The following is a 26911-nucleotide window of genomic DNA, read 5'->3' as shown; positions in this document are numbered from 1 at the left end:
GAGAGGCCCACATATTCACAGGGACTTCACAGAGACACAGAGACCAATAGACTCACACAGAGACTCACAGACTCGCAGAGACCCACAGACTCACACGTAGCCCCACAGAGTTAGAGACCAATAGAGTCGGAGACTCCAGAGATACATACCCATGCACTCACACACAAACCAATAGACTCACACAGAGACCCACAGACTCACACGGAGCCCCACAGAGTTAGAGACCAATAGAGTCGGAGACTCCAGAGATACATACCCATGCACTCAAACACAAACCAATAGACTCACACAGAGACTCACAGACTCGCATAGAGCCCCACAGAGTTAGAGACCAATAGAGTCGGAGACTCCACAGAGATGCATACCCATGCACTCACACACAAACCAATAGACTCACACAGAGACTCATAGACTCGCATAGAGACCCACAGACTCACACGGAGCCCCGCAGAGTTAGAGACCAATAGAGTCGGATAGAGACCCATAAACTCACAACAAAAACCCGCACGGAGACCCGACTTGGCTGATTCTCTCTACATAGTAAATGCGCCCACGGTTTTCTGTGCAGCGTCTAAGAGATGCGGTGGCTTTTAGTCGGCACTTTGTTAATCCGCACTCCGCTGCAACTGCACAGACTTGCATAGAGACCCACAGACTCGCATAGAGACCCACAGACTCGCATAGAGACCCACAGACTCGCATAGAAACCCACAAACTGGCATAGAGACCCACAGACTGGCCGAGAGACTTGAGTGGAGACCCACAGACTCGCATAGAGACCCACAGACTCGCATAGAGACCCACAGACTCGTATAGAGACCCACAGACTCGTATAGAGACCCACAGACTCGTATAGAGACCCACAGACTCGCATAGAGACCCACAGACTCGTATAGAGACCCACAGACTCGCATAGAGACCCACAGACTCGCATAGAGACCCACAGACTCGTATAGAGACCCACAGACTCGTATAGAGACCCACAGACTCGCATAGAGACCCACAGACTCGTATAGAGACCCACAGACTCGCATAGAGACCCACAGACTCGTATAGAGACCCACAGACTGGCCTAGAGACTTGAGTGGAGACCCACAGACTCCCATAGAGACCCACAGACTCGCATAGAGAGCCACGGACTGGCCTAGAGACCCACAGACTCGCATAGAGACCCACAGACTCGCATAGAGACCCACAAACTCGCATAGAGATCCACAAACTCGCATAGAGACCCACGGACTCGCACGGAGACCTATGGACTTGCATAGCGTCCCGTCAGATCCCCCCGTGTAGCCTTAAACAGACTGTTGGGGCAAGTGCTGTGAGCGAGCAGCACCTATGAAGGCCGGAGCGGCAGACGAGGGGGAGGGGGGTGGCCAGCACCACGCCCGGCCGCCTTTGTCTCCCCGAGTGGCGATGTTGAGAGCGCGCACGAGGTGACCATTCGAGGATGAGTCGACCGAGGCGAGGACCGGTTCAGATAAATCGTCACCGGTGTCGCGGGACTTTCAGAGCGTGCGCTCGTGTTGGGTGGGGGGTGGGGGGAGGGAGGGAGGTCAAATCAGCCTGCCCCCCCCCACCCACCTCCATCAACCCCCGCCGCAATAATCGGCCCGTTCTCTCCGACAACGCCGCGCGTTGTTCTCATCAACGTGAATTGGCGACAACGCGATGATGAACGTTACGAGGGAACGCAGTTTTTTGTTATAACGCGAACGCCAGTTAGATGCAACGCGATCACGTGACCGCGAGAGGAGTCGGAGCAAGCGGCCGCACGACTGCCTCGCCGCAGCATAGCGCACGCCGGATCGGTGTGGGATGCTGCCGGATCGGTGTGGGATGCTGCCGGATCGGTGTGGGATGCTGCCGGATCGGTGTGGGATGCTGCCGGATCGGTGTGGGATGCTACCGGATCGGTGTGAGATGCTGCCGGATCGGTGTGGGATGCTGCCGGATCGGTGTGGGATGCTGCCGGATCGGTGTGGGATGCTGCCGGATCGGTGTGGGATGCTGCCGGATCGGTGTGGGATGCTGCCGGATCGGTGTGGGATGCTACCGGATCGGTGTGAGATGCTGCCGGATCGGTGTGGGATGCTGCCGGATCGGAGGATGCTACTGGATCGGAGGGGGATGCTGCCGGATCGGCGTGGGATGCTGCCGGATCGGCGTGGGATGCTACTGGATCGGTGTGGGATGCTGCCGGATCGGCGTGGGATGCTGCCGGATCGGTGTGGGATGCTGCCGGATCGGCGTGGGATGCTGCCGGATCGGCGTGGGATGCTGCCGGATCGGTGTGGGATGCTGCCGGATCGGTGTGGGATGCTGCCGGATCGGTGTGGGATGCTGCCGGATCGGTGTGGGATGCTGCCGGATCGGTGTGGGATGCTACCGGATCGGTGTGAGATGCTGCCGGATCGGTGTGGGATGCTGCCGGATCGGTGTGGGATGCTGCCGGATCGGTGTGGGATGCTGCCGGATCGGTGTGGGATGCTGCCGGATCGGTGGGGGATGCTGCCGGATCGGTGTGGGATGCTACCGGATCGGTGTGAGATGCTGCCGGATCGGTGTGGGATGCTGCCGGATCGGAGGATGCTACTGGATCGGAGGGGGATGCTGCCGGATCGGCGTGGGATGCTGCCGGATCGGCGTGGGATGCTACTGGATCGGTGTGGGATGCTGCCGGATCGGCGTGGGATGCTGCCGGATCGGTGTGGGATGCTGCCGGATCGGCGTGGGATGCTGCCGGATCGGCGTGGGATGCTGCCGGATCGGCGTGGGATGCTGCCGGATCGGTGTGGGATGCTGCCGGATCGGCGTGGGATGCTGCCGGATCGGCGTGGGATGCTGCCGGATCGGCGTGGGATGCTGCCGGATCGGCGTGGGATGCTGCTGGAACGGCGTGGGATGCTCCCCAAGCGCCCTCAGCCTGTGCTTGGCCTGCGTTACGCATCGCGCGCATTATCGCCGACTGGGCTTTACCCCCTCGACTACATATTATTGACCATCAGTGCGATGTTTTCATAAAAGCGGTGGTTCCCCAACAACGCCACTATGACGAAAACAGACCCCGTAGGTACCCCGCTACGAACGACACCTCGACCACCGCCACCGCGACCACGACTCGCGCGATCTCCCTCGTCGTACCCGTCGCTTGGCGGCGACAAAGCCGTGGACCGCCGCGTGCAGCGACGCAGTCCCAACAAAAACACTATAAAGGCGCAGCCCTGCACGTGTATTTGGCCTACTCTTCCACGCGGAACAGACGTCGTCAAGAGGTGGGAGGAGTCACCACCACACTTTCGCACCGCCACATGCCACCTGCCGGTCGGCTAACCGAGGCGTCACCCATCTAATGCCGCTGGGTGGGCAAAGTTGACGGTGAGTTTAAGAATCCAGCGTCGGTGTCGCACTGCCGCGACAGGGAGCAGCTGACCGTCACGTGGGCCCTGGCAGCTCCCTGATATTGAATATCGTGACGTTAATGTTGCACTGGTGTTCACGGTGGGTGGAGCGGTGGCGCAGTGGTTAGCGCAGTGTGCTACGGACACGAGTTCGATTCCTGGCCACGGCCACCGATATCATTGGCGAAGGTTGGCACCAACCTCCCTCCCTGCCTGCCCCCTTCCCACACCCCGAATTTCACCCTGTACTGACCGGCGCGGTGATGTATGGTCAAATAACCCACAGTGTGCGGAATCCTTCAGCAGTAGAGCGATTAATGTTGTCGTAGTGTAGGGGGCGAGAGACCCCAACAGCCGCGGAGTTTGATTCGGATCAATTAACAACAGGTACCAGACTTCAACATCGGCCCCATCACCAACCCCCGTAACATTCATCACCAAACACACCCGCCACCACCACAACCATCACCCACGAGCAGAGCACGGACATGAACCACACAGCCAAGCCGGCGCCCTCGCCAACGGAGATCATCGCCAGCCGAGCAGCATCACCAAATATAGCACCAATACTAAGAGGGCACCATCACTTAGCAAGCCACAACCACCACCACCAACCCGCCTGGCACCATCCCCATCGCAAGCAAGCGCCCCCGCCCAGTCTCTCGACAACACACCGGGGGTCACGGGGGAAATCACAGAGGGGTCACGGGGGTCACGGGGTCACAGGGGAGAGCTCACCCAATCACAGCAAGCTGCCTGCGCGCTGCTGTCAACCAGCCCGCGGGGGTGTGTGGACCGACTTGCTGTGTCGCCTAGCGACAGCGTCACCGACGGCTATAGTTTGGCTGTAGTTTGTTGTAGTGCGGCTGTAGTTGTTTATAGTTTGGCTGTAGTTTTCTGTGGTTCGCCTGTGGCTGCTTGGAGTTTTGGCTGAAGTTTATAATAATTTGTTGAGTTTGGCTGTAGTTTGGCTGTAGTTTGGCTGTAGTTTGGCATCAGTTTGGCTGTTTGTTGGAATTTAGTTGTATTTTTACTTTAGTTTGTTTGTAGTTGGTTGTAGTTTGGCTGTAGCAGCTTGTGGTTTTGGCCGTTAGCGGCTTGTACGTTGGCTGTAGTTGCTTGTAGTGTTGCCCGTGGTTGCTTGTAAGCATGGCTGTAGCTGGGCTTGGCGATCTGTATCTCATGCTACCGACTGTTGAGTGTCAGGCAGCCGCTTCTGGCTGTGTCTGCTGGCCCAGGTTGGCTGTTTATAAGTTCCACTGCCTGTTGCTGCTGCTGCTGCTGCTGTGGAACATTTTGAGCCACAGTGGCGATCGTGGACGGCAGGTTTGGTAAGCTATGGCGGGTCCGGTGAGTTGTGGTGGGTCCGGTGAGCAGCGGTGGGATCGGTGAGTTGTGGTGGGATTGGTGAGTTGCAGAGGTGTGGACTCGAGTCATGTGACTTGGACTCGAGTCAGACTCGAGTCATGAATTTGATGACTTCAGACTCGACTTGGACTTGCATAACAATGACTTTGTCCCACCTCTGGTGAGTTGTGGTGGGATCGGTGACTTGTCGTGGGATCGGTGAGTTGTGGTGGGATCGGTGAGTTGTAGTGGGATCGGTGAGTTGTGGTGGGTCCGGTGAGTTGTGGTGGGATCGGTGAGTTGTGGTGGGATCGGTGACTTGTCGTGGGATTGGTGAGTTGTGGTGGGATCGGTGAGTTGTGGTGGGATCGGTGAGTTGTGGTGGGTCCGGTGAGTTGTGGTGGGATTGGTGAGTTGTGGTGGGATCGGTGAGTTGTGGTGGGATCGGTCAGTTATGGTGGGATCGGTGAGTTGTGGTGGGATCGGTGAGTTGTGGTGGGATTGGTCAGTTATGGTGGGTCCGGTGAGTTGTGGTGGGTCTGGTGAGCAGCGGTGGGTCCGGTGAGTTGTGGTGGGATCGGTGAGTTGTGGTGGGATCGGTGAGTTGTGGTGGGATTGGTCAGTTATGGTGGGTCCGGTGAGTTGTGGTGGGTCCGGTGAGTTGTGGTGGGTCTGGTGAGTTGTGGTGGGATCGGTGAGTTGTGGTGGGATCGGTGAGTTGTGGTGGGATTGGTCAGTTATGGTGGGTCCGGTGAGTTGTGGTGGGTCCGGTGAGTTGTGGTGGGTCTGGTGAGTTGTGGTGGGATCGGTGAGTTGTGGTGGGTCCGGTGAGTTGTGGTGGGATCGGTGAGTTGTGGTGGGATCGGTGAGTTGTGGTGGGATCGGTGAGTTGTGGTGGGATCAGTGAGTTGTGGTGGGATCGGTGAGTTGTGGTGGGTCCGGTGAGTTGTAGTGGGATTGGTGAGTTGTGATGGGATCGGTGAGTTGTGGTGGGATTGGTGAGTTATGGTGGGATCGGTGAGCTGTGGACAGGGGGTACGGCGAGTCGTGGACAGGGGGTACGGTGAGTCGTGGACAGGGGGTTCGGTGAGTCGTGGACAGGGGGTACGGTGAGTCGTGGACAGGGGGTTCGGCGAGTCGTGGGCAGGGGGTACGGTGAGTCGTGGACAGGGGGTACGGCGAGTCGTGGACAGGGGGTACGGCGAGTCGTGGACAGGGGGTACGGTGAGTCGTGGACAGGGGGTACGGTGAGTCGTGGACAGGGGGTACGGTGAGTCGTGGACAGGGGGTACGGTGAGTCGTGGACAGGGGGTACGGTGAGTCGTGGGCAGGGGGTACGGTGAGTCGTGGGCAGGGGGTACGGCGAGTCGTGGGCAGGGGGTTCGGTGAGTCGTGGGCAGGGGGTACGGTGAGTCGTGGACAGGGGGTACGGTGAGTCGTGGACAGGGGGTACGGTGAGTCGTGGACAGGGGGTACGGTGAGCCGTGGACAGGGGGTACGGTGAGCCGTGGGCAGGGGGTACGGCGAGTCGTGGGCAGGGGGTTCGGTGAGTCGTGGGCAGGGGGTACGGTGAGTCGTGGACAGGGGGTACGGTGAGTCGTGGGCAGGGGGTACGGTGAGTCGTGGACAGGGGGTTCGGTGAGTCGTGGGCAGGGGGTACGGTGAGCCGTGGACAGGGGGTACGGTGAGTCGTGGGCAGGGGGTACGGTGAGTCGTGGACAGGGGGTTCGGCGAGTCGTGGGCAGGGGGTACGGCGAGTCGTGGGCAGGGGGTACGGTGAGCCGTGGACAGGGGGTACGGTGAGTCGTGGACAGGGGGTACGGCGAGTCGTGGACAGGGGGTACGGTGAGTCGTGGACAGGGGGTACGGTGAGTCGTGGACAGGGGGTATGGCGAGTCGTGGACAGGGGGTACGGTGAGTCGTGGACAGGGGGTATGGCGAGTCGTGGACAGGGGGTACGGTGAGCCGTGGACAGGGGGTTCGGTGAGCCGTGCCGAGGTCGATCGGCATTGGTGGGGTCAGTTGATCTTGGCACAATCAATCAGCCATGCCGGGTTTCGGTTAGCCATGGCGGCAAAATCTGTGTGTGTATCCGTGGCGGGCATTTATCCTTGGCGTGTGTGTGCGTATGTGTGTGTATCCATGGGGTGTGTGTGTGTCCGTGGGGTGTGTGTGTGTATCCGTGGTGTGTGTGTATCCATGGCGTGTGTGTGTGTGTCCGTGGGGTGTGTGTGTGTATCCGTGGTGTGTGTATCCGTGTGTGTGTGTATCCGTGTGTGTGTGGTGTGTGTGTGTGTGTATCCATGGTGTGTGTGTGTCCGTGGTGTGTGTGTGTGTGTATCCGTGGTGTGCGTGTGTGTGTATCCGTGGCGTGTGTGTGTGTGTGTATCCGTGGCGTGCGTGCGCGTGCGTGTGTGTATCCTGGGCAGGTGTGTCTCCGTATCCGTAGCGAGCTCAGTTATCGGTGGGAGAGGCCATGGAGCTGTAGCCAGGGCTGGGCGGGTCTACGTGGAGTTGGGAGCTCTCCGTGGCGGGCCGAGGTTGCTGCGAAATTATCGGCACCGTGTCGTCACCACCGCCGCCGCCACCATCGTCACCTTCTGCACACGTGCACACACACAGGGTGTCACCGTCGCCGCCGACATCACCTTCTGCACAGGTACACATGTACACAGGTACGTGGGTGTGCATGTACACATACACGGATGCATAAACACATACACACATGGGTGTCGAGACGCACAGTAACGCATGCACCTTCCATTAGCATGGTTGGCTACGTACGGCGCGATAGAAGTTCAACATACGTGTGTGCGTGTGCACGCACAGGGACAAAGATCCCCCGTGTAGCCTTAACAGACTGTAGGGGCAAGTGCTGTTAGCGAGCACCTATGAAGGCCGGAACGGTACACGAGGGGGTGGGTGGCCAGCACGCACAAGGACACACGCACACGTGGACGAAAATAAAGGCACGAGCACATAATACATCAGACAAAGATCCCCCGTGTAGTCTCAACAGACTGTTGGGGCAAGTGCTGTTAGCGAGCAGCACCTGTGAAGGCCGGCACTGTGGCACTCGAGGGGGTGGGTGGCCAGCACCACGCCCGGCCGCCTTTGTCTCCCCAGTGACAAAATAGACACACCGCTCCGGGCACCCATTTGAAGAGGCTCAGAACCTGTTCAGATAATCGCCGCTGGTGTCGTTGGCCGTGAGCGGGGATCGAGCTATATTGATCCTGCCTCAGCAGTCCGCCTGCTGTATTTTGTCACCTGAAGACGATTGCTCGTGTTGCGATCGAAACGTCGTGATTTTTTATTATTGTAATTATTTTTATTCTATCCACGCGACTTTACCGAAAGACCCAAAGAGCGGCGATTGGTTCGTATCGTTTTATTTGTATTTTTTTAATATTATTTCCCTTCTACGTGACTTTACCGAAAGAACCAAGAAGATGAATCCCTGAAGTCACCAAAGCTTTGAATCTCAACCCAAAGAGCAGTAATTGGTTCCACGCGAGACCTGCAGTTAAGTGATTTGGTCGTCAAGCGAGGAGAGAAAAGACACGCGAAGGGCTTCATCCGTTACGGTGGCATCGAAAGTGACCCTTTTACACCCAAAATCATATTGAAACAACATAAACACGTAACATTCAAATAGACATGGTTGATCAATGCATTAACATTTACCATCGTTAACAGGGGAATGGTCGGTAAGCAAACACATTGGGCTCTATGGAGGCTACTACACCACTATATGCTACACAGTATACACTACACTATACACTACACACACATTGGGCTCTATGGAGGCTACTACACCACGATATGCTACACAGTATACACTATACTATACACTACACACACATTGGGCTCTATGGAGGCTACTACACCACTATATGCTACACAGTATACACTACACTACACAGTATACACTACACAGTATACACTACACTATACATTATACACTACACTACACACTACACAGTATACACTACACAGTATACACTACACTATACACTACAAACACATTGGGCTCTATGGAGGCCTGGCGTTAAGGGATTAGTCGTGAACAGGGGTGGTCGTTAAGAGGAGTTTCGACTGTACACGTTTTATTATTTTATATTTATAGAGCGGCTTTGTTTAAAATGCTCTATAGATATACTTTCACACACCGTGCACACACACACACGACACACCCTTCCCCCGCACCTCCAATTAGCACGGTTGGCTATGTATGGTGCGAAAGAAGTTCAACATACATACATGTACGCGTGCGCGCGCCCACACACACACGTGTGATAAGCCAGCTGTGGATTTTCTCAGACCGCAGTAGAAATTTAATGATTGCCAAGCCACTGCATGAGAGGTCGTTACGAGCAAAATAACAGAGGTTACGATCGAAGTATCGGAGGGATATCGATAAATATATCGGATAAATAATGATCAATATCACAGAGAGATGATCATTATAACAGAGATACAGATAAATATATCATCATCAATATATCAAAGAGATAACGATCAATCGATCGCAGAGATAAGAAGAGTGCGTCTAGGTGAACTTTGCTGATGTGTGCTCGCGCGCACTCACGCAGGCTCACACACGCAGGCTCACACATGCAGGCTCACACACGCTCGCTCCAACACACGCAGGCTCACACACGCAGGCTCACACACGCAGGCTCACACACGCTCGCTCCAACACACGCTCGCTCCAACACACGCAGGCTCACACACGCAGGCTCACACACGCAGGCTCACACACGCAGGCTCACACACGCAGGCTCCAACACACGCTCGCTCCAACACACGCAGGCTCACACACGCAGGCTCACACACGCTCGCTCCAACACACGCAGGCTCACACACGCTCGCTCCAACACACGCAGGCTCACACACGCAGACTCACACACGCAGGCTCCAACACACGCAGGCTCACACACGCTCGCTCACACACACGCAGGCTCACATACGCAGGCTCACACACACGCAGGCTCACACACGCAGACTCACACACGCTCGCTCACACACACCATCCTGGGTCACACAACGAACAAAGTTGTCATCAGTGTCGCGTGTGACTGACAATCGAACCCTGGCATCAGAAAATTTGCTCAGTGTCACACACACACCCCTGTGTCACACACACACCCTGTGTCACACACACACACCCTGCTCACTGTGTCACACACACACAGTGTCACACACACACACACACCCCGCTCACTGTGCCACACACACATGCACCGTGCCACACACACACACGCACACTGCTCAATCTCACACACACACACGCACACTGCTTACTTGCTGGCTATGGTTAGGAGCCTGCGGATGACTGTGGTGGGGGTAAACACACGGGCTGCGTGACTACAGGCGGCCGCTCTCCTGAGGAGGACACAGACAACAGAGACACAAACAGAAGATCCCCCAAATCGCCTTCTTACTGACATGTGGGCCCGGTGCCCTTAGCGAGAAGCACCTACGAAGGCCGGCACGGCGCCCCACCTCTGTGTGGGCGACGTGGCCAGCACGACGCCCGGCCGCCTTTGTCTCCCCAATGCTAATGCTCGAAATGTTTTACGCAAACACGGCACCAGGTACTCATTTGAGGCCGAGCCGACCTAGGGGAGGCGGGTCCAGGAACCAGTTTCAGATTCTCATCGCTGACGATCGTGGAGAGTGGGAACTGAACTCGGGTTGTGGGGCGCGCTAACCGCTGCGCCACCGCTCCTCGCTAGACTCATTGACAGACGCACACAGACACATACACACAGATGCACATGCACACACACAGATGCACATGTACACACAGGGACACCACACATGAACACGTTTATACACAGGCAAGCATGTTCAGGATACACACCCCCACTCACGCACGCACCAACAAAGGTACACCCCCCTTATGCGCGCACAGTAGTACACACACACTCATGTAAGCACATGCACGCACAGGTACACACACACGCACGCACGCATGCACACAGTAGGACACGTATATACACACAGGCCCAGGTACACAACTCATGCACGCACCCACACAGGCACACACACGCACACGGTGGTACACATACACAGGGCCGGACACAAACCCAAACACACACACACGCACGCTCAAATAACGATGTTCCAGGGCCAGCCACCCCATTCGCCCTGATCACACCGGCGCGTGTGTAATAAGGGATGTCCCGAGATGAGGACCCTATTCGGAAATAAATAGATGAACACGTAAATATCCACACTCACCGGGTCCCTAGCGACTTCCTCGAGAGTTGGAACAGCACACGCTCGGGTCTCATGGGTGGGGGGCGGGGGGGGCAGGAGCGGACGCGGGGCAGGGCGCCCAATCGGATTTGAGCGTGGAGCGCAGTTCAAAATCGGATTGGTCGATGGGAAAAACTAAACGGAGACGGGGCGGTGGGAAGGGGGGGGGGGGGAACCGAAGAGGGGGGTTGGTGGAGTGCAGAGGTCGCAAACGGGTTTTGATTCCTTACCCGTACCCAGCCGCACCAGGATCGCAAACGGGTACCCGATACCCGGCTACCTGTACCCGGCCGGGTATCGGGTAGGGAACGGGTACCCGATTGCGACCTCTGGGATGAAGCCATGTTGCAGGCGCGGATGGGTTGATTCTAGGAACTTGAATTGTGAGAGAGACAAGACGTTGGGAAATGAGTGACAAACGGTTACTCACCAGCGACTCACGGCCTACCCGTACCCGTACCCGGCCGCACCAGGGTCGCAAACGGGTACCCGCACCCGTACCCGGCCGGGTACGGGTAGCCGGGTATCGGGTAGGGTACGGGTATCGGGTACCCGGTTGCGACCTCTGGTGGAGAGTCGTGGAAAGTTCGGGAGAGGATGAGGGAGAGAATACACGGGGTGGATAGAATGGTGGGGGGTAGGGGGGGGGATTCGGAGTGCCGGCTGTGTGGAAGACGGAATCAAGGCGAGGTTCAAGATTCATCCGGCTGGAATTTCTTCGCACCAGCGACTGATATTGACCGTTCCATGGTGCGTGCGTGAATGGCATGCGTGCATATTTGAAAACATTTTTGTTTAAGTGCTTTGTTCACCTCCCCTATACTTTGCACTCCAATCGTGCTTGTGTACCGTTTTGCGTTGTAACATTGTGAGCACGTGACCCATACTGGACATCTGAGTATACACGAACTTTATAGCCCACTGCATTCCCTCCGTACGAATGCATATTCTGAAGTGGTGCATGCGTGCGTACACATGTACACGTGTGGACGTGTGGCCGTGCGATGGTTTGCACGCGCATGCCTGCCATTCGTGTAGTCAGGTCTGGGGCGTGGTGCTGGCCACCCACCCCCTCGTGATGCCGTGCCAGGCCTTCGTAGGTGCTACTCGCTAGCAGCACTTGCCCCAACAGTGAAGGCTACAAGGGGGACCTTTGCTTTTGTTCGTCAGTCAGTTAGCAACGCTCACAAAAAACCGAGTGTCGGAGCGGCGGGCAGGGCAGCTAAAACGCAGTGAGTTGGCAGTGCAGGGGGGGGGGGGTGGCACAGGTGGTGCATCTGCCAGCCATCTCAGTCAGCCAACCTATCATGGTACCTCGGTCTAACGGTGCACCTAGCCTGGCACTAGCACCGTGGTGACGCCACCGCAGTTTAGTCGCGAACGCCGGTTGTTGTTGTTGTTTGATTGCACGTGTATAAGGATGTTTACCCGCGCGTCCGTGAATGTGAAAGCACGTGTACATGTGTATGCACATGCACCACTTGCATGCGAGTGTGCATGTGTGTGTGTGTAAAGACGCGTGTCCCTGCTTGCCCAGCCACCACATGCCCATGCAGCTTGTCTGTTCGGATAGAGGGGGCTAAATGAGCGTGGCACGGGCTAGAGACGAGATGGACTGCTGCGGTACATGAGTGGGGACTTGGCGATGACCGGTACCAGTGGTGTCAAGATCGGCCTCTGTGGAGGAGGCTCGTGAACGACGCTGCTGCTACTGGGGAGTTGGAGGCGGTCGCCCTCCAGCAACAACGGAGGGCGGAGGAGCGACGCTCACAACAACGAGCGGAGCGCCGGGCGGCTAAAACGCAGCGAGTTGGCACAGTAAGGAGCACAGGTGGTGGATCTGCCAGTCATCTCAGTCAGTCAACCCATGTCACATGACCTCCTGCAGGTAAGCTTTCCACACCTGCACGTGGCCTCATGGTGTACCTTGCCTGGCACAATCACTGTGGTCATGTCGGCACCGCTCAGTGGCGAACGGCAGTTGCTGTGCATGTATCTGCATAGGTACATTTGTGCACGTGTGTGCATACGTGTGTGCATACGTGTGTGCATACGTGTGTACGCGCGTGTACGCGTGTGTGGGTGTACACGCGTGTGCGTACCGTGTGTGTGTGTATGCGCGTGTACGCATGTGTACACGCGCGTGTGCACACCGTGTGAGTGTGTGTACACGCATGCGAGTGTGTGTACACGCATGTGTGTGTACACGTGCGTGTGTGTACACGTGCGTGTGTGTACACGTGCGTGTGTGTACACGTGCGTGAGTGTGTGTACACGTGCGTGTGTGTACACGTGCGTGTGTGTACACGCGCGTGTGTGTGTGTACACGTGCGTGTGTGTGTGTACACGTGCGTGTGTGTACACGTGCGTGTGTGTGTGTACACGTGCGTGAGTGTGTGTACACGTGCGTGTGTGTACACGCGCGTGGGCGTACCGTGTGAATCGAGGTCGTCGCTGGGTGGGACGCCGCCACCGTCCGTGAACTCGTGGGGGGGGTCCGGCTTGCAGTGTCCGCAGCAGCAGTTGCAGCAGCAGCACAGGCAGCAGCAGCAGTAGCAGCCGGTGAGGATCCCACACACCACGAAGCAAGCCTGGGGAGACGCGGGGGAGACGCGGGGGGGGGGGGGAGAGATAGAGGGAGCGAGAGACACGGAGGGGGTCACAGGGGAGACACGGTGGGAGACAGAATCAGGATATTTATTCCCGACTGGAGGAATCCAATGAGCTATAAACCTCTTTCACAGACGTGTAAGCCGGGGCACGGAAAAAGAACGTCAACAACAACAAAAATGACACAAACACGATGGGAGTACAAAGTAGAATAAAAGGTAAACAAATGACCCAAACACAAAACAACATCAACTAAACCATCCCCCCATCCTTCCAGGCAAAGCCCACTCACAAGCAACCTGGCCACAAATGCTATCTCACCAAAAGTGGCCCAGCATTTGGACATTCATAGCACCAACGCAAGACACGGGTTGAGAGCATTCCAAACGATTAGGGTCATAGGAAGCGTCATCATCAGCCATGGCCGATCCACTGCTGGATGAAGGCTTCCCAAAGTCGTTGCCAGCGTCTAAAGTTCTGCAGGGAAGACGGCAGCAAGCGAGCTCAGCTTACCCCATTGCCTGCCATGACATTACCGATTCCAATTCCTGACCTTACACGAGCACGGGCTATGCGCTTAACCCTCACATGACCTAAGCCTGACCAATACGAAGCATCGTTGTACGTGTGTTGAACTTCTTTCGCACCATACGTGGCCAACCGTGATAATCGGAGGTGTAGTGTTGAGTCTATGGGCAGTGTTGAGTCTATGGGCAGTGTTAGTCTATGGGCAGTGTTAGTCTATGGGCAGTGTTAGTCTATGGGTAGTGTTAGTCTATGGGTAGTGTTAGTCTATGGGTAGTGTTGAGTCTATGGGTAGTGTTGAGTCTATGGGTAGTGTTAGTCTATGGGTAGTGTTGAGTCTATGGGCAGTGCTGAGTTTATGGGTAGTGTTGAGTTTATGGGTAGTGTTAGTCTATGGGCAGTGTTAGTCTATGGGCAGTGTTAGTCTATGGGCAGTGTTAGTCTATGGGCAGTGTTAGTCTATGGGTAGTGTTGAGTCTATGGGTAGTGTTGAGTCTATGGGTAGTGTTGAGTCTATGGGCAGTGTTAGTCTATGGGCAGTGTTAGTCTATGGGTAGTGTTGAGTCTATGGGTAGTGTTGAGTCTATGGGCAGTGTTGAGTCTATGGGTAGTGTTGAGTCTATGGGTAGTGTTGAGTCTATGGGCAGTGTTGAGTCTATGGGTAGTGTTGAGTCTATGGGTAGTGTTGAGTCTATGGGTAGTGTTGAGTCTATGGGTAGTGTTGAGTCTATGGGTAGTGTTGAGTCTATGGGTAGTGTTGAGTTTATGGGTAGTGTTGAGTTTATGGGTAGTGTTAGTCTATGGGCAGTGTTGAGTCTATGGGTAGTGTTGAGTCTATGGGTAGTGTTGAGTCTATGGGCAGTGTTGAGTCTATGGGTAGTGTTGAGTCTATGGGTAGTGTTGAGTCTATGGGTAGTGTTGAGTCTATGGGTAGTGTTGAGTCTATGGGTAGTGTTGAGTCTATGGGTAGTGTTGAGTTTATGGGTAGTGTTAGTCTATGGGCAGTGTTAGTCTATGGGCAGTGTTAGTCTATGGGCAGTGCTAGTCTATGGGCAGTGTTAGTCTATGGGCAGTGTTAGTCTATGGGCAGTGTTAGTCTATGGGTAGTGTTGAGTCTATGGGTAGTGTTGAGTCTATGGGTAGTGTTGAGTCTATGGGAAGTGTTAGTCTATGGGTAGTGTTAGTCTATGGGCAGTGTTAGTCTATGGGTAGTGTTAGTCTATGAGCAGTGTTAGTCTATGGGTAGTGTTGAGTCTATGGGTAGTGTTGAGTCTATGGGTAGTGTTGAGTCTATGGGTAGTGTTGAGTCTATGGGTAGTGTTGAGTCTATGGTAGTGTTGAGTCTATGGGTAGTGTTGAGTCTATGGGTAGTGTTGAGTCTATGGGTAGTGTTAGTCTATGGGTAGTGTTGAGTCTATGGGTAGTGTTGAGTCTATGTGTAGTGTTAGTCTATGGGCAGTGTTAGTCTATGGGTAGTGTTGAGTCTATGGGCAGTGTTGAGTCTATGGGTAGTGTTGAGTCTATGGGTAGTGTTAGTCTATGGGTAGTGTTGAGTCTATGGGTAGTGTTGAGTCTATGGGTAGTGTTAGTCTATGGGCAGTGTTGAGTCTATGGGGAGTGTTAGTCTATGGGCAGTGTTGAGTCTATGGACAGTGTTGAGTCTATGGGCAGTGTTAGTCTATGGCCAGTGTTGAGTCTATGGGCAGTGTTAGTCTATGGGCAGTGTTGAGTCTATGGGTAGCGTTGAGTCTATGGGCAGTGTTAGTCTATGGGTAGTGTTGAGCCTATGGGCAGTGTTAGTCTATGGGTAGTGTTGAGTCTATGGGTAGTGTTAGTCTATGGGTAGTGTTAGTCTATGGACAGTGTTGAGTCTATGGGTAGTGTTAGTCTATGGACAGTGTTGAGTCTATGGACAGTGTTGAGTCTATGGGTAGTGTTAGTCTATGGACAGTGTTGAGTCTACGGACAGTGTTAGTCTATGGGCAGTGTTAGTCTATGGACAGTGTTGAGTCTATGGGTAGTGTTAGACTATGGACAGTGTTGAGTCTATGGACAGTGTTAGTCTATGGGTAATGTTAGTCTATGGGCAGTGTTAGTCTATGGGCAGTGTTAGTCTATGGGGAGTGTTAGTCTATGGGGATTGTTGAGTCTATGAGCAGTGTTAGTCTATGGGTAGTGTTGAGTCTATGGGTAGTGTTGAGTCTATGGGAAGTGTTAGTCTATGGGTAGTGTTAGTCTATAGGCAGTGTGAGTCTATGGGCAGTGTTAGTCTATGGGCAGTGTTGAGTCTATGGGCAGTGTTGAGTCTATGGGCAGTGTTAGTCTATGGGCAGTGTTGAGTCTATGGGCAGTGTTGAGTCTATGGGGCAGTGTAGTCTATGGCAGTGTGAGTCTATGGGTAGCGTTGAGTCTATGGGCAGTGTTAGTCTATGGGAAGTGTTGAGCCTATGGGCAGTGTTAGTCTATGGGTAGTGTTAGTCTATGGACAGTGTTGAGTCTATGGGTAGTGTTAGTCTATGGACAGTGTTGAGTCTATGGACAGTGTTGAGTCTATGGACAGTGTTAGTCTATGGGCAGTGTTGAGTCTATGGACAGTGTTAGTCTATGGACAGTGTTGAGTCTATGGGCAGTGTTGAGTCTATGGGTAGTGTTGAGTCTATGGACAGTGTTGAGTCTATGGACAGTGTTAGTCTATGGACAGTGTTGAGTCTATGGACAGTGTTAGTCTATGGGCAGTGTTGAGTCTATGGACAGTGTTAGTCTATGGACAGTGTTGAGTCTATGGACAGTGTTAGTCTATGGACAGTGTGTTGAGTCTATGGACAGTGTTGAGTCTATGGCAGTGTTAGTCTATGGACAGTGTTGAGTCTATGGACAGTGTTGAGTCTATGGACAGTGTTGAGTCTATGGGTAGTGTTAGTCTATGGACAGTGTTAGTCTATGGACAGTGTTGAGTCTATGGACAGTGTTAGTCTATGGGCAGTGTTGAGTCTATGGGCAGTGTTAGTCTATGGGTAGTGTGAGTCTATGGACAGTGTTGAGTCTATGGACAGTGTTGAGTCTATGGACAGTGTTGAGTCTATGGACAGTGTTAGTCTATGGGTAGTGTTGAGTTTATGGGCAGTGTTAGTCTATGGGTAGTGTTGAGTCTATGGGCAGTGTTAGTCTATGGGCAGTGTTAGTCTATGGGCAGTGTTAGTCTATGGGCAGTGTAGTCTATGGGCAGTGTTGAGTCTATGGGTAGTGTTGAGTCTATGGGCAGTGTTAGTCTATGGGCAGTGTTAGTCTATGGCAGTGTTAGTCTAGGACAGTGTTGAGTCTATGGACAGTGTTTAGTCTATGGGTAGTGTTGAGTTTATGGGCAGTGTTAGTCTATGGGTAGTGTTGAGTCTATGGGCAGTGTTAGTCTATGGGTAGTGTTGAGTTTATGGGCAGTGTTTGTTAGTCTATGGGCAGTGTTAGTCTATGGGCAGTGTTAGTCTATGGGCAGTGTTAGTCTATGGACAGTGTTAGTCTATGGACAGTGTTGAGTCTATGGGCAGTGTTAGTCTATGGACAGTGTGAGTCTATGGACAGTGTTGAGTCTATGGACAGTGTTGAGTCTATGGACAGTGTTGAGTCTATGGACAGTGTTAGTCTATGGGTAGTGTTGAGTTTATGGGCAGTGTTAGTCTATGGGAAGTGTTGAGTCTATGGGAAGTGTTGAGTCTATGGGAAGTGTTGAGTCTATGGGAAGTGTTGAGTCTATGGGCAGTGTTGAGTCTATGGGTAGTGTTGAGTCTACGGGCAGTGTTAGTCTACGGGCAGTGTTGAGTCTACGGACAGTGTTGAGTCTATGGGTAGTGTTGAGTCTATGGGCAGTGTTAGTCTATGGGCAGTGTTAGTCTATGGGCAGTGTTAGTCTATGGGCAGTGTTAGTCTATGGGCAGTGTTGAGTCTATGGGTAGTGTTGAGTCTATGGGCAGTGTTAGTCTATGGGCAGTGTTAGTCTATGGGCAGTGTTAGTCTATGGACAGTGTTGAGTCTATGGACAGTGTTAGTCTATGGGTAGTGTTGAGTTTATGGGCAGTGTTAGTCTATGGGTAGTGTTGAGTCTATGGGCAGTGTTAGTCTATGGGTAGTGTTGAGTTTATGGGCAGTGTTTGTTAGTCTATGGGCAGTGTTAGTCTATGGGCAGTGTTAGTCTATGGGCAGTGTTAGTCTATGGACAGTGTTAGTCTATGGACAGTGTTGAGTCTATGGGCAGTGTTAGTCTATGGACAGTGTTGAGTCTATGGACAGTGTTGAGTCTATGGACAGTGTTGAGTCTATGGACAGTGTTGAGTCTATGGACAGTGTTAGTCTATGGGTAGTGTTGAGTTTATGGGCAGTGTTAGTCTATGGGAAGTGTTGAGTCTATGGGAAGTGTTGAGTCTATGGGAAGTGTTGAGTCTATGGGAAGTGTTGAGTCTATGGGCAGTGTTGAGTCTATGGGTAGTGTTGAGTCTACGGGCAGTGTTAGTCTACGGGCAGTGTTGAGTCTACGGATAGTGTTGAGTCTATGGGTAGTGTTGAGTCTATGGGCAGTGTTAGTCTATGGGCAGTGTTAGTCTATGGGCAGTGTTAGTCTATGGACAGTGTTGAGTCTATGGACAGTGTTAGTCTATGGGTAGTGTTGAGTTTATGGGCAGTGTTAGTCTATGGGTAGTGTTGAGTCTATGGGCAGTGTTAGTCTATGGGTAGTGTTGAGTTTATGGGCAGTGTTAGTCTATGGGCAGTGTTAGTCTATGGGCAGTGTTAGTCTATGGGCAGTGTTAGTCTATGGGCAGTGTTAGTCTATGGACAGTGTTAGTCTATGGACAGTGTTGAGTCTATGGGCAGTGTTAGTCTATGGACAGTGTTGAGTCTATGGACAGTGTTGAGTCTATGGACAGTGTTGAGTCTATGGACAGTGTTGAGTCTATGGGAAGTGTTGAGTCTATGGGAAGTGTTGAGTCTATGGACAGTGTTGAGTCTATGGACAGTGTTGAGTCTATGGACAGTGTTAGTCTATGGGTAGTGTTGAGTCTATGGGTAGTGTTGAGTCTATGGGAAGTGTTGAGTCTATGGGAAGTGTTGAGTCTATGGGAAGTGTTGAGTCTATGGGAAGTGTTGAGTCTATGGGCAGTGTTAGTCTATGGGAAGTGTTGAGTCTATGGGTAGTGTTAGTCTATGGGCAGTGTTAGTCTATGGGTAGTGTTAGTCTATGGGCAGTGTTAGTCTATGGGCAGTGTTAGTCTATGGGCAGTGTTAGTCTATGGGAAGTGTTGAGTCTATGGGCAGTGTTTGTCTATGGGAAGTGTTGAGTCTATGTGCAGTGTTGAGTCTATGGGCAGTGTTGAGTCTATGGGCAGTGTTGAGTCTATGGGTAGTGTTAGTCTATGGGTAGTGTTAGTCTATGGGCAGTGTTAGTCTATGGGTAGTGTTAGTCTATGGGCAGTGTTAGTCTATGGGCAGTGTTAGTCTATGGGTAGTGTTAGTCTATGGGCAGTGTTAGTCTATGGGTAGTGTTGAGTCTATGGGCAGTGTTGAGTCTATGGGTAGTGTTAGTCTATGGGTAGTGTTAGTCTATGGGCAGTGTTAGTCTATGGGCAGTGTTAGTCTATGGGTAGTGTTAGTCTATGGGCAGTGTTAAGTCTATGGGTAGTGTTGAGTCTATGGGTAGTGTTAGTCTATGGGTAGTGTTAGTCTATGGGCAGTGTTAGTCTATGGGCAGTGTTAGTCTATGGGCAGTGTTGAGTCTATGGGCAGTGTTAGTCTATGGGTAGTGTTAGTCTATGGGCAGTGTTAGTCTATGGGCAGTGTTAGTCTATGGGTAGTGTTAGTCTATGGGCAGTGTTAGTCTATGGGTAGTGTTAGTCTATGGGCAGTGCTAGTCTATGGGTAGTGTTGAGTCTATGGGCAGTGTTGAGTCTATGGGTAGTGTTAGTCTATGGGCAGTGTTAGTCTATGGGTAGTGTTAGTCTATGGGCAGTGCTGAGTCTATGGGTAGTGTTGAGTCTATGGGTAGTGTTAGTCTATGGGCAGTGTTAGTCTATGGGTAGTGTTAGTCTATGGGCAGTGCTAGTCTATGGGCAGTGTTAGTCTATGGGTAGTGTTAGTCTATGGGCAGTGCTAGTCTATGGGTAGTGTTGAGTCTATGGGCAGTGTTGAGTCTATGGGTAGTGTTAGTCTATGGGCAGTGTTAGTCTATGGGTAGTGTTAGTCTATGGGCAGTGCTAGTCTATGGGTAGTGTTGAGTCCATGGGTAGTGTTAGTCTATGGGCAGTGTTAGTCTATGGGTAGTGTTAGTCTATGGGCAGTGCTAGTCTATGGGCAGTGTTAGTCTATGGGTAGTGTTAGTCTATGGGCAGTGTTAGTCTATGGGTAGTGTTGAGTCTATGGGAAGTGTTGAGTCTATGGGTAGTGTTAGTCTATGGGTAGTGTTAGTCTATGGGTAGTGTTAGTCTATGGGCAGTGTTAGTCTATGGGTAGTGTTAGTCTATGGGCAGTGCTAGTCTATGGGCAGTGTTAGTCTATGGGTAGTGTTAGTCTATGGGCAGTGTTGAGTCTATGGGAAGTGTTGAGTCTATGGGTAGTGTTAGTCTATGGGTAGTGTTAGTCTATGGGTAGTGTTAGTCTATGGGTAGTGTTAGTCTATGGGTAGTGTTAGTCTATGGGTAGTGTTAGTCTATGGGCAGTGTTAGTCTATGGGTAGTGTTAGTCTATGGGCAGTGCTAGTCTATGGGCAGTGTTAGTCTATGGGTAGTGTTAGTCTATGGGCAGTGTTAGTCTATGGGTAGTGTTGAGTCTATGGGAAGTGTTGAGTCTATGGGTAGTGTTAGTCTATGGGTAGTGTTAGTCTATGGGTAGTGTGTTAGTCTATGGGTAGTGTTAGTCTATGGGTAGTGTTAGTCTATGGGTAGTGTTAGTCTATGGGTAGTGTTGAGTCTATGGGTAGTGTTGAGTCTATGGGCAGTGTTGAGTCTATGGGCAGTGTTGAGTCTATGGGCAGTGTTAGTCTATGGGTAGTGTTGAGTCTATGGGAAGTGTTGAGTCTATGGGTAGTGTTAGTCTACGGGTAGTGTTAGTCTATGGGTAGTGTTAGTCTATGGGCAGTGTTAGTCTATGGGTAGTGTTAGTCTATGGGCAGTGCTAGTCTATGGGCAGTGTTAGTCTATGGGTAGTGTTAGTCTATGGGCAGTGTTAGTCTATGGGTAGTGTTAGTCTATGGGTAGTGTTAGTCTATGGGTAGTGTTAGTCTATGGGTAGTGTTAGTCTATGGGCAGTGTTAGTCTATGGGTAGTGTTAGTCTATGGGCAGTGCTAGTCTATGGGCAGTGTTAGTCTATGGGTAGTGTTAGTCTATGGGCAGTGTTAGTCTATGGGTAGTGTTAGTCTATGGGTAGTGTTAGTCTATGGGTAGTGTTAGTCTATGGGCAGTGTTAGTCTATGGGTAGTGTTAGTCTATGGGCAGTGCTAGTCTATGGGCAGTGTTAGTCTATGGGTAGTGTTAGTCTATGGGCAGTGTTAGTCTATGGGTAGTGTTGAGTCTATGGGAAGTGTTGAGTCTATGGGTAGTGTTAGTCTATGGGTAGTGTTAGTCTATGGGTAGTGTTAGTCTATGGGTAGTGTTAGTCTATGGGTAGTGTTAGTCTATGGGTAGTGTTAGTCTATGGGTAGTGTTAGTCTATGGGTAGTGTTGAGTCTATGGGTAGTGTTGAGTCTATGGGCAGTGTTGAGTCTATGGGCAGTGTTGAGTCTATGGGTAGTGTTGAGTCTATGGGCAGTGTTAGTCTATGGGAAGTGTTGAGTCTATGGGTAGTGTTAGTCTATGGGTAGTGTTGAGTCTATGGGTAGTGTTAGTCTATGGGAAGTGCTGAGTCTATGGGCAGTGTTGAGTCTATGGGAAGTGCTGAGTCTATGGGTAGTGTTAGTCTATGGGCAGTGTTGAGTCTATGGGCAGTGTTGAGTCTATGGGCAATGTTAGTCTATGGGCAGTGTTGAGTCTATGGGCAGTGTTGAGTCTATGGGCAGTGTTGAGTCTATGGGCAGTGTTGAGTCTATGGGCAGTGTTGAGTCTATGGGCAGTGTTGAGTCTATGGGCAGTGTTGAGTCTATGGGCAGTGTTAGTCTATGGGCAGTGTTGAGTCTATGGGCAGTGTTGAGTCTATGGGCAGTGTTAGTCTATGGGCAGTGTTGAGTCTATGGGTCTCTGCGTGTCTCTGCAGGTCTCTGTGCGTGTCTCTGCGGGTCTCTGCGGGTCTCTGCGGTTCTCTGAGAGTCTCTGCAGGTCTCTGTGCGTGTCTCTGGGTCTCTGCGTGTCTCTGGGTCTCTGCAGGTCTCTGCGTGTCTCTGGGTCTCTGCGTGTCTCTGTGCATGTCTCTGCTAATCTAGGGGTCTGTCTGGCAGTCCAATAAAGAAATTAAATAGGCCGTTTCCTTGATTCCTTCTGGAACACAGTCAGGGTTCAAATGTTCACTCCCAACACGGCGTTGCGGGGCGTTCAGGCCCATTTACACCACCGAGTCAAACCTCACCATCACGCAGACGCCGAAACAAACCCTCGCCAAACAAAGAGGGAGTGGGTGGCCAACACCACGCCCGGCCGCACTTGCCTCCTCAGTGGCGACGTTGACACACCGCACCAGCTACTCATCCGAGGCCGAGTCGACCTAGGGGAGGCCTCAGGACCATTTCAGATAATCGTCACCGGCGTTGGCCGCGAGTGGGAATCGAACCCGGCTCTGCAGGGTTCGCAACGCAGCGCAGCCGATACGCACGCCACCGCACCCCGACCCCGACCCCTGAGCAGCACGCCGATCCCTACGCCACCGCACCCCGACCCCGACCCCTGAGCAGCACGCCGATCCCTACGCCACCGCACCCCGACCCCCGACCCCGACCCCTGAGCAGCACGCCGATCCCTACGCCACCGCACCCCGACCCCGACCACTGAGCAGCACGCCGATCCCTACGCCACCGCACCCCGACCCCCGACCCCTGAGCAGCACGCCGATCCCTACGCCACCGCACCCCGACCCCCGACCCCGACCCCAGAGCAGAACGCCGATCCCTACGCCACCGCACCCCGACCCCGACCCCTGAGCAGCACGCCGATCCCTACGCCACCGCACCTCGACCACGACAACCCACTGAGCAGCGCGGTCGAGGTATGGTCGAGGTATGGTCGACGGACAACGCTGACGCCCGTCAAGCATGCCATCACCCCTCGCCGCCCCACCCCCCGCCCCGCCCCCCTGCCCCCCCCCCCCCCACCGCCCCCCCCGGTGCCCACACCTTGACCCAGGGGCTGGAGAGCACGAAGTACGTGTTGACGTTCTCCTCCCCAAACTGCTCCGCGATGTAGAGGCCCAGCGAGCCGTATTGATCGTAGACGCTCCTCTTCGTGGGGTCCGACAGGATGCAGTTGGCGCTGTTGATCTCCTGGAACTTCTCCGACGCGGTGGGGTCATCCGGATTCTTGTCCGGGTGGTACTTCAGCGCCAGCTTCCTGGAAACGGGCGGGCGGGGGTCGGGTGGCGGAGGTCGGAGGCGAGGAGGGGGGGGTGGGGGCGCACGGTCAGGGCGGATGGTTGCGGCTGTGGCTGGGTCAGAGGTCGCACCCGGGTACCCGATACCTATACCCTACCCGATACCCGGCTACCCTGGTGCGGCCGGGTACGGGTAGGCCGTGAGTCACTGGTGAGTCACCGTTTGTCACTCATTTCCCAACGTCTTGTCTCTTCTCACAATTCAAGTTCCTAGAATCAACCCACCCGCGCCTGCAACATGGCTTCATCCCAGAGGTCGCAATCGGGTACCCGTACCCTACCCGATACCCGGCCGGGTACGGGTAGCCGGGTATCTGGTAGGGTACGGGTACCCGATTGCGACCCTGGTGCGGCCGGGTACGGGTAAGGAATCAAAACCCGTTTGCGACCTCTGGGCTGGGATACACGTGTCCCGGTGTAACCCGTCTCCCCGCGCGCCTGCCCCGTGTCCCCGTGTGTCCCGATGCCCCGCTGTGCCCCGGCGTGTCTGCCCTCGCGTCCCCCCAAGTTGCGTGTGGCCCCCCGCCCCTCCCCCGTGCACCTGTACGCCTTCTTGATGTCGTCGGGAGTGGCGCCCTTGCGCAGGCCCAGCATGAGGTAGAGGCTCTCGCCGGACGTGGACATGGAGCGCTGGCGCCCGTCGGCCCCCGGGGGACCCCCGCGCGGGGCCGCCATGCACGCAGCCTGCACGCGCGGCGCACGCACACACGGAGGCAAGCGCCGTTAGCGAGTAGCACCTACGAAGGCCGGCACGGCGCACGAGGTGGCGGGGTGGGCGGCCAGCACGTCGCCCGGCCGCCTTCGTCTGCCTCGCGACGACGTTTACACATCGTGGAAGGTATTACTTTGAGGCCGAGTGGACCTAGGGGAGGACCAGGACCGGTTCAGATGATCGTTGGCCGTGAGCGGGATTCGAACCTCGACCCCTGTCGGGTTCGTGAGAGCGGCGCGCTAACCACAGCGCCACCGTTCATCCTCACACACTCTGGTAAAAAGACTAACACTGCCCATAGACTCAACACTACCCATAGACTAACACTGCCGCTAGACTAACACTACCCATAGACTCAACACTACCTATAGACTAACACTACCCATAGACTCAACACTACCCATAGACTAACACTGCCTATAGACTCAACACTACCCATAGACTCAACACTGCCCATAGACTCAACGCTGCCCATAGACTCAACACTACCCATAGACTAACACTACCCATAGACTCAACACTGCCCATAGACTCAACACTGCCCATAGACTAACACTGCCCATAGACTCAACACTACCCATAGACTCAACACTACCCATAGACTAACACTGCTCATAGACTCAACACTACCCATAGACTAACACTGCCCATAGACTCAACAGTGCCCATAGACTCAACACTACCCATAGACTCAACACTACCCATAGACTAACACTGCCCATAGACTCAACACTACCCATAGACTCAACACTCCCCATAGACTAACACTGCCCATAGACTCAACACTGCCCATAGACTAACACTACCCATAGACTAACACTGCCCATAGACTAACACTGCCCATAGACTCAACACTACCCATAGACTCAACACTACCCATAGACTCAACACTACCCATAGACTAACACTGCCCATAGACTAACACTGCCCATAGACTAACACTGCCCATAGACTAACACTGCCCATAGACTCAACACTACCCATAGACTCAACACTACCCATAGACTCAACACTACCCATAGACTAACACTGCCCATAGACTAACACTACCCATAGACTAACACTACCCATAGACTAACACTGCCCATAGACTAACACTGCCCATAGACTCAACACTACCCATAGACTCAACACTGCCCATAGACTCAACACTGCCCATAGACTAACACTACCCATAGACTAACACTGCCCATAGACTAACACTGCCCATAGACTCAACACTACCCATAGACTAACACTGCCCATAGACTCAACACTGCCCATAGACTAACACTACCCATAGACTAACGCTGCCCATAGACTAACACTGCCCACAGACTCAACACTGCCCATAGACTCAACACTACCCATAGACTCAACACTGCCCATAGACTCAACACTACCCATAGACTCAACACTGCCCATAGACTCAACACTACCCATACACTAACACTACCCATAGACTCAACACTGCACATAGACTCAACACTACCCATAGACTCAACACTGCCCATACACTAACACTGCCCATAGACTCAACACTGCCCATAGACTCAACACTACCCATAGACTAACACTACCCATAGACTCAACACTGCCCATAGACTCAACACTACCCATAGACTCAACACTACCCATAGACTCAACACTACCCATAGACTCAACACTACCCATAGACTAACACTACCCATAGACTCAACACTGCCCATAGACTCAACACTACCCATAGACTAACACTACCCATAGACTCAACACTGCCCATAGACTCAACACTACCTATAGACTAACACTACACATAGACTAACACTGCCCATAGTCTCAACACTACCCATAGACTAACACTACCCATACACTAACACTACCCATAGACTAACACTGCCCATAGTCTCAACACTACCCATAGACTAACACTACACATAGACTAACACTACCCATACACTAACACTACCCATAGACTAACACTGCCCATAGTCTCAACACTACCCATAGACTAACACTACCCATAGACTAACACTGCCCATAGACTAACACTGCCCATAGACTAACACTGCCCATAGACTCAACACTGCCCATAGACTCAACACTGCACATAGACTAACACTACCCATAGACTCAACACTGCCCATAGACTCAACACTACCCATAGACTCAACACTACCCATAGACTCAACACTGCCCATAGACTCAACACTGCCCATAGACTAACACTGCCCATAGACCCAACACTGCCCATAGACTCAACACTACCCATAGACTAACACTGCCCATAGACTCAACACTGCACATAGACTCAACACTACCCATAGACTCAACACTGCCCATAGACTAACACTACCCATAGACTCAACACTGCCCATAGACTCAACACTGCCCATAGACTAACACTACCCATAGACTCAACACTACCCATAGACTCAACACTGCCCATAGACTAACACTACCCATAGACTAACACTACCCATAGACTCAACACTGCCCATAGACTCAACACTGCCCATAGACTAACACTACCCATAGACT

At 53.2% G+C, this 26911-nt stretch overlaps 1 protein-coding gene across 2 annotated transcripts in view; it reads right to left on the bottom strand.

The window, feature by feature from the left end:
* Positions 1-3699: 3699 nt before the first annotated feature.
* LOC133340519 (dnaJ homolog subfamily C member 5-like) overlaps positions 3700-26911 on the bottom strand; it is a 48085-nt gene continuing 24873 nt past the window's right edge. Inside the window, exons 2-6 of one of the 2 annotated variants that reach the window (XM_061548819.1) lie at positions 24242-24384; positions 23447-23660; positions 13450-13606; positions 10056-10136; positions 7209-7348 (exon numbers count right to left, since the gene is read on the bottom strand). In XM_061548819.1, coding sequence (XP_061404803.1) covers positions 10069-10136; positions 13450-13606; positions 23447-23660; positions 24242-24375 — 573 coding nt within the window. In that variant the 5' untranslated portion in view covers positions 24376-24384 and the 3' untranslated portion in view covers positions 7209-7348; positions 10056-10068. Of the gene's footprint in view, positions 7349-10055; positions 10137-13449; positions 13607-23446; positions 23661-24241; positions 24385-26911 lie in introns of both variants that reach the window. The other variant, XM_061548818.1, reaches the window with a different exon arrangement.

The sequence above is a fragment of the Lethenteron reissneri genome, chromosome 10 (genome assembly GCF_015708825.2).
Source record: "Lethenteron reissneri isolate LAM-NWPU_2019-01 chromosome 10, ASM1570882v1, whole genome shotgun sequence".
NCBI lineage: Eukaryota > Metazoa > Chordata > Hyperoartia > Petromyzontiformes > Petromyzontidae > Lethenteron > Lethenteron reissneri.
Note: the sequence above shows the minus strand (reverse complement) of the source record. Positions and strands in the feature narration are given on the sequence as shown.